Source organism: Eleutherodactylus coqui, chromosome 1, assembly GCF_035609145.1.
Source record: "Eleutherodactylus coqui strain aEleCoq1 chromosome 1, aEleCoq1.hap1, whole genome shotgun sequence".
Classification (NCBI taxonomy): domain Eukaryota; kingdom Metazoa; phylum Chordata; class Amphibia; order Anura; family Eleutherodactylidae; genus Eleutherodactylus; species Eleutherodactylus coqui.
This window is the reverse complement of record NC_089837.1, coordinates 474,756,588-474,771,491: the sequence shown is the minus strand read 5'-3', so window position 1 is coordinate 474,771,491 and position 14,904 is coordinate 474,756,588. Positions and strand designations below refer to the sequence as shown.

The window sequence follows — 14,904 nt, the reverse complement described above, 5'->3', positions numbered from 1 at the left end:
TCTATAAAAACACCCCAAAAAGCCAGTATCATTGTTTTTTCTATTTACACTGTATCCCCTCTTAAACATGTTGAAAGGTTTTTTAGTTCATATTCTAGTACATTAAATAGTACTAATAAAAAATCCAACTTGTACTGTAAATAAAACACCCTGCTGGAGCCATGTCGCTAGAAAAGAAAAGAAATTATGGTTCTCGCAACGCGGGGAAGAAAAACGAAAATTCTAAAAATTGCTTGCATTAAGGGGTTAAATACAGTAGTGCAAAGCTAAACTCTTCCTGTTCTAAATATTTACCTGTAAGCTGTTTTCATCAAACGGAGTAGATTACATCGCACAGAAATCTAAAACAACAGTCGCTTTACTTTGTCTCCGCTTCATTTGTTTTTCTGATTTACCTCTCTTATTCCAGCGGACTTTAAGTGTCGCCCGGGGCAGTTCCAGTGCTCAACAGGAATATGTACCAATCCCGCATTCATCTGTGATGGCGACAATGACTGCCAGGACAACTCGGATGAACTCAACTGCGGTTAGTACATTACTGCCGGAATTAGAGAAATTCATGGCTGGTTTTTCTTTTGTTCTCCATAGTTTGAAGCAGAGAACTGCTATTTGTGCAATTCTAGATATGAACGTCTGTGCTATTAAAGACTCAGTAACCCAAAGCCAAGGGACAAAATCTGTGTGTGTGTGTGTGTGTGTGTGTATGTATGTATGTATGTGTATATATATATATATATATATATATATATATATATATATATATATATATTATAAAATGTGTGTGTATGTATATAATCTATATCCATGCTCAGGAAAATAATTCAGCGCAGTTGGAAGTAATAGTTATAATGTAAACCGTCGGCTATTTCAAATACACAAAACACTTTGTAAACCAACATGGCGGTCCCTTTGCATGTTGCCTCACTGGCCTATTTTTGTAGACAATGGTGGAATTTATCAAAAGCCTCTACGGGGTTTTCGTTTATTCTTGGCACGCCTCCCCAAAATATTTCCCTATAAACTACATTCCAATGAGGTTTTTTTTGTTTTTTTGTACAAGATGGATCACCTAAAATTAGCCCAATGCCACACTGTCTTTAAGAAAATCTTTGTTGCTCATATCAACCAATCACAGCACAGCTTTCATTTTACCTCAACAGTATAAGAAATGAAATATGCACCATGATTGGTTGGCCCACCCTGTAGATGCTATGGCGATGATGAGTGAGAATTTTGGTACTGAATATTCCCCAAGAACGCAAATTCCGCAATGTTCATGAAACATAATTCCGCCTACGTGAACGCAATCTTTGGAACATTTCACACAGAGCAGAATTGGTCGATGCAGCCTTTTCTGCGTCACGATGTTCTATCCCTATGGGGCTTGAATTCCGCACCTGTTAAAATCCGTGTCTTTACTTAAAAACCGTAAGATTCAAATTCACAGCGGAAAAGCTTTCGGCTGCGGGATCATGATTGTCTTGCAGAATGTTTGTTGTGGGTCTCTACCGCAAGACATTCCACTGAACGCATTACACAGTTAGAAACATATCAAAATCCGCACTTATTGACATAGTCTGCACCCGCGCTGCGTCCTAAGGGGTGTTTGTAGGTCATACTTTTCTAAAGCAAGAAATGATTACTTTATTCTAAGAGATGATTTTCCTCTCCATGAATTACAAGTATTCCATGTGCTGCTTCTTGTCAGATGTCCATGTGTGTCTACCAAGTCAGTTCAAGTGTACCAACACAAACCGCTGCATTCCTGGCATCTTCCGCTGCAACGGGCAAGACAACTGCGGTGACGGAGAAGATGAGAAGGATTGCCGTGAGTATTTGCGCAGCACTTTTTGGAAGTACTGTGAGCATTAGTCATTTGGCAATGCACCCAAAACTTTGCAGTTGACCACCAATATGACTTTTGCTCTGTTTATGCCGGCTGCTCTCATATACTGCATGCTTGACTCATTATGGCGTCTCTTTCCCTATTTCAGCTGAGGTTACCTGTGCACCAAATCAATTCCAATGTGCCATTAACAAACGTTGTATTCCAAGAGTCTGGGTGTGTGACCGCGATAACGACTGTGTGGACGCATCCGATGAACCACATAATTGCAGTAAGGGCATTTGTCTTTATTTTTTTTCAAGACTTTCTATTTTTCCCCCGGTTTATTGTAGCAAATGATGTATCTTGTCACATTCAGTATTGCTAAAATGTATCTGCTGGCAGGGAGTCGTTTCCAATATCGGGCTCTGTTCTTACTGTTCTGTTCTCTCTGGTTGCTGTTTGACACAAGGATAGCTTTGGTTGCAGTGCTATTCTTGGCAAACACATACAGCCATGTATGTATGGGGTTCATCAGGCTACGTGCGCAGAAAATACGCTGCAGATTGTGGCATGGATCCGCATCAAAATCTGCATGTAGCTTTCAGATTTTGGTGTGAATTTAACCTCCTCACTTGAAGAGATGGAATCCACACTGAAAATGCGTAGCGTGAGCTGACATACTGCGAATTTAAAATCCACATCACATTTCAATTCCATCGCAGGTTTAGATTTTATTTCCGCACCCTGAGGATGAGATTTTTTTAAAGGGGTTTTCTGAGTTTGGCTACCTACAAATGGGCGAGCGTGATAGCAGGCTGTGAAGCTCGGCCCCATATCACGCCAGCCAACGTGAAATTTATGTCACAGACTGAAATCCTAGTTTTATTTCTTTTTTATATAAAACTTAACATTTAATAAATAATATGCTTAAAAAATCTTAGCAAGGAGAGAAGGCTTTAGTAAAAGAACTGTTAATTACGTATGCAGATGATGCATTTCATTATTTACTGTATATCGCATGAGTCATCTTCACCAACTTTTTATTAAGCACAATCAGTTGTGAAGTGTTTATAGACTCTTTTGTGGATCTCTGGGTTAGTTCCACATCCGTTTCTGTGAGTAAGAGCGCACCAGTGATGTTTATGCGCTCACTTACACTGGTTGCTAGATATACAGGAATTGAGTAAATAAAGTGTCTATGATCCTTTGAGAATTATTAGATTAATGAAAAGAGACAGATGATCTCCTTTTCTGGTTCTGTTCTCTATATATACAGTGCTCAACGCGTTTCCTCGCTCACGCGATTCATCAGGAGCAGTGTTAACGAACACATAGAGCCACAGGGTACAATCAGGATCTGCGACTCTCTATTTATAAGAGACTTCATCCCATAAATTCTTTCGTCACCAATGGGATTACTTGTACGAACTACATAAGATCAGACATGACTAGCGTCTGCATACTCAATAATAAAATGTCAATTATGAGTCTAATGCTACGCAACCAAGAAATCGTCCATCCAGAACGCCTTATGCGGTTGCGATTTGTGCTGCACATGCACTAGTGTCTATTTCTAGACCACCAGAGATTGCTACCAGAGGCTCACCTAGGGCTTTTGTTAAGATTCTGACAACAATCTGTCTTGGATTCCTGACAATTTTTTAGTCAGGCTAACCTAATATAGTCCCTAGATTGCTAAGGTTGTAAAGCCCCCTAATTAATCAGGGTACTGGCATCTAACCTTAGTTCCCTTTCTATGCTCACGCGCTAGTGCTATTCACCAGTGACCTGGCTTTGTGGAGTAGTCAGCAGCACACAAAATAATAAACTGGCAGCAGCTCCGGCCTTAGTGGTAGGCTGGAGGCATCGTGAAATTTACCCGCAGATGAGAGGCTGTTTTCTGTCTATGACGCCTTCCATCACTTCAGCTAAAGTTGTGATCCTCTGGCGTGACTTTTATCTGCAGTGTGGTGCAGGAAAAATTCGCTCCTGTCCAGGACTTCATCGAAAAGAATAGGGTACATATTCGCACAAGATTTGTGCGATTTTCTTGGCCGTGTGAAAGAGGTCTGATCTTATATAGTTTTGGGCTCCCTGTGCCCAAAACGATATAAATTCAGTATGTTCACCGTGGCGCTGGACCACCACTTCAGTGCTCCGACGCCATAGCATATGGAAGGTGACATCATATTGGCTGCAACATTCACATGGGTAAACAACCCACATGATCACTGCAGCTCTTAAAAGCAGAAGAACAATGCGCCCCCCCCCCCCTCCACTGCCACCAATGTCCAGGGTACTTGGAAAACCTCTTTAAATCTCATCCACGGGGCTTGGACTGTAAATCCTGCAGATTTTCTCTATGGAAGTGGTGCAGAATTTATGCACCTTGGATTCCTTGGGACCTGTTTGAAAACTGTTCCGTTAAGGTTTTCATACTTTGAAGAGGGGAAGCTCTGTTACTCATGTGAACGAAGCCGCCTTACAGTGAATCAAGTAAAAAAAAAGGGCTTTGAAAACACAACCGTGTTTTCTTCTTGGTTTAGACTATTTGGCAATTGAAGCTTCAATCTTAGATCTCTTGTTATAGATTACAGTGGTTTAACATTGTATCCTAGCAGGTGCCTGACAAGGTCGCTAAGCATGCCAGTTTTTGGTAGCTTCATATTTGATGTGGGGAACTAAAGTGTCTGACATTTTCAGGGCTCCTTGGGAAATACTGACTTTTTGAAAATTATTTTTGGTTCGAACACGCAAAAGAATTCTTCTTGGACGAGATGTGAAAGAGGACATCGCTGATTGTGGTTGTCTCCTTTAACACCGTGCAATATTCAGTAAACAGGAAAGCGCTTAGATCTGGTTAACAAAGAGGTTTTTCTATTTATTTTCCATTGATTGAAGTGTGAAGACTTTGTTATATTTTTGCAAATGTTTTTGAGTATTGATGTACCCATGCTATATTGTCCTGCAGCTCAGATGACTTGTGGAGTAGATGAGTTCCGGTGCAAGGACTCTGGACGATGCATCCCGGCACGCTGGAAATGTGATGGAGAAGATGACTGTGGGGATAGTTCAGATGAGCCCAAAGAAGAATGTGGTAAGTAAATCACGTGCCTCTGATTATGGCTGGCTCTCTACATAGAGAGACACATTTCATTGTTCCTTACAGTAAAGCATTACTTCTACAAAGTCATTCCAAGTTCTTAATCAAGGCTTTTCTTTCAACTGTCTGCAGTATTTGCATCGTATGTCTCAGACTTATGGTGGCCACACACATTAGCTAAATGTTGGCTGAACCTGCCAATCTCAGCAGGACTAACCATTTATCTAATGTGTATGGGACTTAAACCCTATTTACACGGGACGAATGTCGGGCAAATGATGCCTGACACTCGTCCCAGTGTGTACTCGCTCCTGTGCTGTCACACAGGAGCGAGTATCGCTGGCTCTGACAGAGCGGGGGCCCCGGGGTGGCTGGAGGAGGTTTCAATTCCCCTCTCCTCTCCATTCACTTAACACAGCGGCCGTTCAGTACTGAACTGCTGCTGTTTACACTGAATGATCAGCGTTCAGGATTTTATGCAGCCTGGACGATGATCTGAATGATGATCGTTCAGTACTGAACGGCTGGTGTGTTAAGTGAAAAGAGAGGGGCGTGGGAGAGTGGGTAGTGAAATCTGCTCCAGCTGACCCACTACGTGCCAACGATACTCGCTCCTGTGCAACAGCACGGGAGCGAGTGTGCGGGACACGTGTCGGGCATCGTTTGCCTGACAGTCGTCTTGTGTAAATCGGGCTTTACTGACTCTTGCCTGAGGGCAGATGTCAGGTAAGCGAAGGATAGGGCAGATCTTTTTATTCTTCATAGAGATAAGCCACTTTCAGGGGTGTCTGGCAATAGCTAACATTGGGTTTACACAGGCCAAGTTCTCTACCTGATGTAGAGACAAGCATGTTAATCGGTGCTCATTTCTTTTTGCGTTAAATGGGCTGAGACTTAGCTTATGGGGATGAACAATCCATAATGTGATCGTTCTTCCCCGTAGGCCGGGTGTATATCTCCCTGTTCACATAAGGAGCATTTTTATACTTGCATATATGAGCCAAACAGCCTATGAATGAGTGTTTACTTGTCGTCAAATAATCCTCGGTCCCTTTACGCGGCCTGATTGTCTTGAGGAACACGTGGGCCTGATAATCAGCCCTTGTAAATGGACCATCTGTCTCCATATTGAGAACATGTGCATGTATGTATGTTGGGGGTCAGAATGAATAGCTGTTGGCTAATGTATATGGCCAGCCTTTGTCCTAATGTAAGTCTGTGACTTTTAATGACTTTGCTCTTCTGACTCTAGATGAGAGGACATGTGAACCTTATCAGTTCCGCTGTAAGAACAACCGCTGTGTCCCTGGTCGCTGGCAGTGTGACTACGACAATGACTGCGGGGATAACTCTGATGAAGAGACTTGCAGTATGTGCACTTTCTACTCAACACACATTCAGCTTTAATATCTTCCACTTTAGCGTAGAGGATGCGGCAAAGTGCCCGAGACTGGAGCGCACACATAGTAACAGGTCTATTAAATTTCAGTAGTAGATGTATGAGGCCTTTTTACTGCACCTGTTTTAGGAATACGTTCAACTATGGGGGCCATTTATAAAAGCTAGTGTACAGGAAATGCATTGCATAGCCTGCGTCAACCATATGTCGCCATGATGTTTGGTTGCCTTGGGCAGTGGTGCTGCTTTTTTATCCTCCACTGGCTACTTTATAAATGAATGTCCCTCCCGAAACTCATTGTAATGGCAGCTTGTGTTGTAATGTTCCTCTGCCCGTTCCGAAGTTCTGTTTGCTGTTCCACTACATTGCATTCTCCTTATCACATCTTTTCCTTCTACCAGTCATTTCTGGAACTATGTGTCCATCTTTCTCCTTTTCCATCTGTCCGGGGCCTAGAACTTTTTCCAGCATAGCAGCTCACCTCTTGTTCTCACATGTTGTGTATTTGTGTTGATATCATTTCACCTCATGTTATGTTTTTCTCCATTTTAACACTGTCGTCCCTGGGGGCATCCAGAGGTAGGTGCAGAATAATCTCTACATATAACGTCGACTAACCATTTTGCTCCTCCGTACCCCTTGCTGTGTGATTCCTGCCCTTTTCTCTTTCCTTGGTGTGGTGTGTCCCCAACAGTACCAACCCAAGCATGCCTCCTGAACAACCTAGGAAAGGAAACAAGTAATGTAGTCATAACCAACTAAGGGAGAGTTATCAGAACTAGTGCATGGATAAAGTTGTGCAATCACTTATAGCAACCAGTCAGATGTTGGGTCCAATTCTCCAACTGCATAACGCTTTACTATCGCTAGTTTTGATACATCTCCATTGTAATTTTTCTTGCAGCCAGTCAAGCCTGCTGTTGTTAGTTTGATTAATATTCAGTACATATGTTTTTATACTATAACCCTTTCCAATCCACTGTCTGACGTCTGAAGACATTCTGATGCCTGTGCAGCTTCAATGTCGGAAGACGTCCGGCAGGGTATTCTTACTGTATATTACGTCCCGCTCCGTTGTCGGGGGCCTCTCCAGCATGTCCCATACCGCAGTACTGGCTCTAGCCAGCAGATGGCGCCATTTTATAACAGCAGAAAGAAAACCCCCTAGGAAACCCTGAATCCAAAATTGGATTGCAAAGGGTTAAAAGGTACAGAAGTCCTAACACCTACATTATGGCTGTGTGTTAAGTGTTAGCCTTGTTACTTCAATAGCAGTTGCTCTTATTTTCTAAATGAGACCCATAGTCTGTGCATTTTATCCCTGTAGTGACAGCCCGTACGCCTCTTTACGGTGGTCACTAAGGTGCATTAAACCTGCACAGTCTCCTTTTTACCGTGGTGCAAGTTTTAGCTAGCATGGGTCACATATTCCAGTAAGAGCTGGGTCAAAAAGCAGAGAAACGTCCCGCACAGAAATAGGACATGCCGCGGTTTGTTTGCAGCGCGAGATTTCGCCCGGCCAAACCGCGGCCGTCTGCATAGGATTGCTTTTGTTAACGGGATTTCCGCCTGTGTGCAGGCGGCCATACTGTGCTAAAAATCACGTGAATGGGTAGCTGCTCACTTGAGTAACTGCACTTGAAAAAAAACTTCGGGACTTCCCCATAGCAGAGAGATAAAGGGCGGGGCTACAGGGGATTAACCCATAGCCCCACTCTGTCTCTCCCTGCTATGGGTTAATCCCCCATAGCCCTGCTCTGGGGATCCCTAAGGGATATCCTTATAGCACAGAAAATGGGTGTGACTAGAGGGGAGGGGCTATAGGGCTTCTCACAGAGATCCACCATAGCAAAGATAGAGGGGGCTGGGGCTAGAGGGTGGATCAAGGCTAACATACAGGTTTGTTCATTGCTGGAGTAATTGTGACTTGTATACAGTAGGCTGGGCTCACAGTTTAATTTATCAACTTGCCCTTTATTGCCTTGAGCCCAGTGGGATAATTGCAAACACTTGATCACTGTGTACTAACGTTAGGACCTTGTTAGAATTGTTTAGTTTACTTATTTCAACTGTCAATGGCAAATGGCCATATCATTACTTCTAACAATGCAGGATAATGTCTACCTTTAGCTAGTTTGGCCATTCAGTATGGTCCATACAATGAATGGCAACTTCATTAGAGATACAGCACCTACCTAGTAGCGTTGGACCTCCTTTTCAGCAATTTGTCACGGCGGTCATGCAGAAGTATCAGGGGAACCAGGATGTGCTAAGTAAATATTCCCCTTACAATTACTCCACCCACCTATTCCCTTCTCACAAGACAAGTTCATTGATTCATGCTGGTTGTGCCGAATTCTGACCCTCCCATCAGCACGGTGCAACGGAAATATGGATACATCTGACCAGGTGATGCTTTCCACTGCTTAGGGATCCGATTTTTGCACTCCTTTGCTCACTGGAGTCTTGCCCTTCTGATTCCCATAGACAGCAATGGACTCAAACTGGTTGTCTACGGTTATAGCCCATCCATGCTAAGGAAGAAGTATTGCGTTTGGACATAGTTGGAGCAGCAGTATTGTATTTGGCTACAATTCTTTTTTTTGCCATCCTCCTTTGACCCCTTTTGTTGACTATTTACATCACAGGGTCTTTTTCTGCTTTTCCTTGATCACACCATCCTCTGAATCTTCTTAACACTACTACACAAGGTTGGCAGATTTTGCAATCTGGCTAATCTAGCACTGATGACCAGGCTTCATTTAAGGTCGCTCAGATTACCCAGTTTTAATGTGGATGCAGACTGAATCTGATCCACAGAAAACTTGTTGGCTTGATTTTATGCTGCACTCCGAGGTCACGGGTGTAACTTCCATACAGGGAAGGTCCAATCTTGAAAGGATGGGGGCGCTAATAAAGTGGCCATTCAGTGTATATGAGAGGAAAACCTTCTGATGGAGTTTTCTTTTCCTTATTAGCAATACATTGTTAGATATAATTAAACTGGTTTCACATCTGAGTAGGAACCTCATACCGGAGGTTTCGGCGGAGATCTGTCTGAAAATACCGGAAGAAAAAGCCCTGCATGCATTCCGTCCAAAAGCTGGGCAGAAAGCAGGCGGGCCCTATTATAGTCAATGGGGTCCGCCCAGCGGGGCTGTTCCAGAGATGGAACCGTTTGCCCGTGAGGATTTTCCTTTACTTCTCCACGAATGGAGCAGGAAAGCGGAATCCCTGCCGCAGATATGAACCCACCCTAATCCTAGAGGCCAAATGCCACCTGTTTTTCCACCCACACGAAATATTTATCTAAAAAACGGCTTAATACTTTAAAATATTTACCCCACTTTATCCAAATCACTCCTCCACTCACTGGACCATTGTAGTCACGTATATCTTTATGACTGGGGAGTTCTGTTATATACAGATCTGTTACATATAGTTCACTTCAAATAAACTTACTTCTGTCTTGATTTGCTCTTCGGGGCTCAGGCACACGGGTGTCATTAAGTGATGCACATTGCAGGTCTTGTAAATGAAGTGAAGCCTTAAATACTGGCCCTTACAATCACTAGGATATTCATTCATGCAATGTAAGAGGAAGGTTCTGATTGTCGGACCCCCTTTGGTCAACTTCATATACACTAATAAGACATTTAACAATGGGTTGTCTAAACAAGTCAACCCTATAAAAACGTTCCCACCAGAGGTTTCATGCATTATTTAGTTGTGACCGTACATTGATACCTGAATTGCAATGCGGTGCTCCGAAGCTGCAATTGCAGCCATAATGCATGACGCATGCTGAAAACCTCATGTGCAGCCCCCTGTTTTTACTATCGTACCTAGTCTAATGTCTGTTGATCTGCGTTAAAGAAGCATCAGCAATGGTTAACTTAACACCTGTGTGCATGAACCCGTAGTCCATTATTATAACCATATGGGGAATAGGCGGTTACTTAAAGGGGTTGTACCAGAATCGCAAGTTATTCCCTATACTGTGGATAGGGAATAACTTGCTGATCAGTGGGGTCTCACTACTGAGACCTCCACCAGTCCCAAAACCGGGGTACCCCGTCCTCCTCACTATGGGGTTACTGTACCTCCAAAGTGAGAAGGATACTGAATGGAGCTCTAGTCATGCAAGTGCACTGTGCTCCATTCACTTTCAGTGGGACTGACGGATCTAGCTGAGGGGCAAGCGCTCAGATTTTTCCATCAGCCTCATTAAAATGAATGGAGCGCCGCCTGCACATACACTCCCAGCGCTCCATTCATTCTGACATTACTGCAGGGACAGAAGCATCCCTATAGTAACAGACAGAGGGCAACACAGGTCCCCCGTTGTCGAGATTGTGAGGGGTCTCATTAGTCAGACCCCTACTGATCAGCAAGTTATCCCCTATGCTGTGGATAGGAGATAGCTTTCGAATGTGGTACAACCCTATTAAGTTTTTGAAGGTTGAAATTAGTGTTTTCAAGCTTTAGGTATGAAGATAACCAGCAACTTAGGTTTCCTAAAAATATATCTTTTATTATTTTTAGCACCAAGGCCTTGTTCAGAAAGTGAATTTTCTTGTGCCAACGGGCGTTGTATCGCTGGTCGGTGGAAATGTGACGGAGATCATGACTGTATTGATGGATCCGATGAAGTAAGAACTCTTAAGACTTTTACCAGACATGTATAAGTAACATAGTGTGTAAGGCTGAAAGACAGATGTCCATCCAGTTCAGACTATTACTCCCCATTGTTGATCCAGAGGAAGGCAAAAAAAAAGCCCCAATTAGATAGAATCCCTCCCGACTCCAATCTGGCAATCGGGATAATCCGTGGATCAACAACCCTTTAGAAGTTATTAATGACTATGACATATATGTTTATATACCAAACCTGTTCTTAAGTAACCCCAATAGACAAAGTCATGAGGATTTCCCAGAGAGAAAGCATGTATGTTAAATATTGATTTAGGGAAACTTCTTAGTTTTAAGAAAATCCTCAATACACGACCTGTTGGGGCTCCTGGAGGGCTGAGATGGAGAAATTAAAAAACTGTTGACACTTGAAGTAAATCTATACGGCCAGTTAGCGGGTGGTTGGGTTGTACGTATAAGTGTTGACTCAACATTTTTGGTTTCTTCAAACAGAAAGGTTGTCAGTTACGGTGTGAGCCCGACCAATTCCAGTGTACAAATGGCCACTGCATCCCCCACCGCTGGCGATGCGATGCTGATGCTGACTGTATGGATGGAAGTGATGAAGTAAACTGTAGCACTAGAGGTAAAGTAGCTCTTTGGGCCTCATAGTATATGCAGGCATCACCACTGATTTATGTAGTCATTTTCAGAAGGCGATGCAGAAGACCTGCTCAATAAGGCCTCCTGCACACGGCAGAGACGGATTCCGCATGTGGAATCCCGCTGTGGAATCGGGCCCCGGGAGCAGCGGCATCTGCGTGTACCTGCTTACTTTCGTATCATCTGTACTACGGATTGTTTAAACGGCGAGCTGTCGGGACGTACACAGCACAGATTTTTTTTCAAACTACTGCTTTTCCCTTGTCATCACCTAGTGATGACCTGGAATCTGTGACCTTTCCGCAATGTTATTGCAGAAGAGCCGCGGATCGGACGGTTTCCATTGACTTCAATGAAAGCTTTCCGTGCAGAATTTGCGTAATAATGGAGAATGCATTTTTTTTTTCGTCCGCTTTTGGAAACCGCAGTTGGTTTCCGTAAGTGTACGGGAAGAATCGATTTCCCATAGCATGCTATGGATGGTATTTGCTGCTGATCCGCAGTGCATACGCCCGCTGTAGATTCTGCAGCAAATATCCGCCGGTGTACAGGAGGCCTAATAATGTAAATAACGGGTCCATTATCCCCAAAGTGAAGGTTAATTTTGTCTAATTTCAGTTAACATTAATAGTATTTTATGTAAAAGTTCAATAAATGCCCCGTACTTAACAAATATGCCTCTCTTCAGTAGTCCGAACTTGCCCCTTGGATGAGTTCCAGTGCAACAACACTCTGTGCAAACCTTTGGCTTGGAGATGTGACGGTGAGGACGATTGTGGGGACAATTCAGATGAGAGACCAGAAGAATGCTGTAAGTAATGGCGGGGGAATAGAACTGTATGATGCCCTACTTCCATATGTTAGTGATTCCCAAATGTAGCACCCTAAAGGTACCCCTAGCAAAGGGTTTTCTCCCTAAGGAAACCATAACTGCCATTCCTTTCTGCAGCTCGATGAATGAGCTCATAGAAGCATCCTATATTTCTTGCCCATTGTTATGTTTTGGTGGGGATTTTTCGGCTGCTTGACTTGCCCCGATGCCAAGGATCGGGCTGATAGTAGTCTACCGTCTCTATTGTAAAAGTGACAGCTGATGGTATTGCTGTCTTTGTGGAAACCCCTTTCTGGTTTACAAGGACCACCAGAGATGTGATTGTTCGGGTATGATTGGTCATTGTAGCAGGACATATAGAATAATTATTATTATTTTACTGTTTCTACCAGTGGGATTCAAATGTCCTCCATACAGACAGTTCCGCTGCAGGAACGACCGTGTCTGCCTGAGTGTGGCTCGTGTCTGTGATGGGATTGATAACTGCGGAGATGGCACGGATGAAGAGAACTGTGGTAAGTATGGGAGTACAAAACTTAATCTATTCTAGGGCAGTTGCAAACTAAGGGATCATTCACATCTGCATTAAACGTTCCACTTTAAGCCTGAGCAATGCTAATTAGATCAGGAAACAGCTGGAGGACATAACTGAAGCCGGGCGGAACCCATTGCAGTCAATGTGGTCTATTCGGTTCCATCAACCGACTGATCCATTCCAGCCATTCTGATGACTGAGCAAGAATAATGTAGTCCGTAAACAGGGATGTGAATGAACTTTAACTCTTTCCAATCCACTGTCAGGCCTCGTCCGACGTTGAGGTTTTCCTGCATAGCTCCCATGTCAGGCGAGGTCAAATGCATTTCTAAGACTATGCAGGACAGAGCTCCAATGTTGGAGGCTGTTCTACATATGTATATCACACTGAGCTCTGTCCTGCATAGTGTTAGAAACCTATGCACTGTATTACAGAGAGATCTACTGTATCTATCATTAGAGAAATTAGAGTCTTACAATATAAATGTTTGTTATATCAATATACATATAGTTACAGGATTATCACAAATGATCTTCCTGATATGAAACCTTCATAACTCATGTCTAATTTTCCAAAAATTGCTACTGAAATCATTATAACCGTTCAGTTTTATTTGTTTCGGTTTAGTAATTCCAAGGAATCCACACGCATGCATAAATAAGAACTGAGGAGTGGGGCAGGGAAATTAAATTAGAAAGGGTTAGGAGTAGAGATGAGCGTGTATACTCGCTAAGGCACATTCCTCGAGCGAGTAGTGCCTTAGCCGAGTATCCTCCCGCTCGTCTCTAAAGATTCGGGGGCCGGCGGGGAGTGGCGGAGGAGAGCGGGGAGGAACGGAGGGGAGATCTCTCTCTCCCTCTCTCCCCCATGCTCCCCGCCGCAACTCACCTGTCACCCGCGCCGGCCCCCGAATCTTTAGAGACGAGTGGGGAGATACTCGGCTAAGGCACTACTCACTCATCTCTAGTTAGGAGCTTTATTTTATTTGGGGGGGGGGGGAATTTTGTTTTAAACCTTTCAACTTCAAGATGTTTTCTATGTTAAATTTTTTATTTAAAATTGAAATATTGATTTCAAGCATGTTTATTGCTAACGGGCACATAAAATCAAGAATAGAACAGTCTCTATAGACCTATACTAGAAGCAGAAGAGGTCGTACTAAAGGGCTCATTAATTTTGAGGAGATATAACCTCTCTTACAAGCCATTTTGTTAAGTTTTTGTTAGGAATGACTTCGGCTCCCCACAAGCTCGCAGACTAGGGGTGGGGAGTGCTGAAGTTTGTACTGAATGGTCTACAGTATATGGCATCTGTCTTCCATCGTAATAGATAAGGTCCATACGTACATCAGCTCAACTGTTGGATATTGGAGAGCAGTCACACACAAGCCTGGAATCTCACCTTTCCACTTGGCCATCTGATAGACAAATTTGGGTTTGGCTTTTGCCGTTTTGTGCACAAAGGTGTTCATTACTGTAGATCGTTCTCTAAGCTTGATGTGGAAGAAATTTATTAGCCTTTTGGGTGATCAGCCAACCACAGTATTTATGACTGACCACACTTGAATGGCCCATTCACCCGGGCGTATTACCCATCCGTATTCAGTACTTTTTTATTTGTTAGCTGTTTAGTCGTTCACGACCCTCGGTGACACTGCGGGCTCCCTCCATGTTTTCGGTTTTGCACTGCTCCTTTTAGTTATGGGATATTCCAGTATATGCCAGTATTCGCTCTGACAGTATCAGCCATCGTGTCCTTTGGCGGCCATGTCTTCTTTTGCCGATGATCTTTTTCTAGCGACTCTGCTCGCATTACATGGCCAAAATACGTGAGCCTGAGCCGGCTCATCTTCCCCTCCAGTGATATATCGGGTCTTATACAGAACTTCTCTGTTACTCTTGCTGTCCAAGG

At 43.4% G+C, this 14,904-nt stretch overlaps 1 protein-coding gene across 2 annotated transcripts in view; it reads left to right on the top strand.

Moving 5' to 3' along the window:
* LRP1 (LDL receptor related protein 1) overlaps positions 1-14,904 on the top strand; it is a 308,223-nt gene that overhangs the window by 272,952 nt on the left and 20,367 nt on the right. Inside the window, exons 64-72 of one of the 2 annotated variants that reach the window (XM_066584447.1) lie at positions 410-526; positions 1,709-1,828; positions 1,995-2,117; positions 4,800-4,925; positions 6,184-6,300; positions 10,876-10,982; positions 11,476-11,608; positions 12,317-12,436; positions 12,850-12,972. In XM_066584447.1, the coding sequence (XP_066440544.1) occupies positions 410-526; positions 1,709-1,828; positions 1,995-2,117; positions 4,800-4,925; positions 6,184-6,300; positions 10,876-10,982; positions 11,476-11,608; positions 12,317-12,436; positions 12,850-12,972 (1,086 nt within the window). Of the gene's footprint in view, positions 1-409; positions 527-1,708; positions 1,829-1,994; positions 2,118-4,799; positions 4,926-6,183; positions 6,301-10,875; positions 10,983-11,475; positions 11,609-12,313; positions 12,437-12,849; positions 12,973-14,904 lie in introns of both variants that reach the window. The other variant, XM_066584446.1, reaches the window with a different exon arrangement.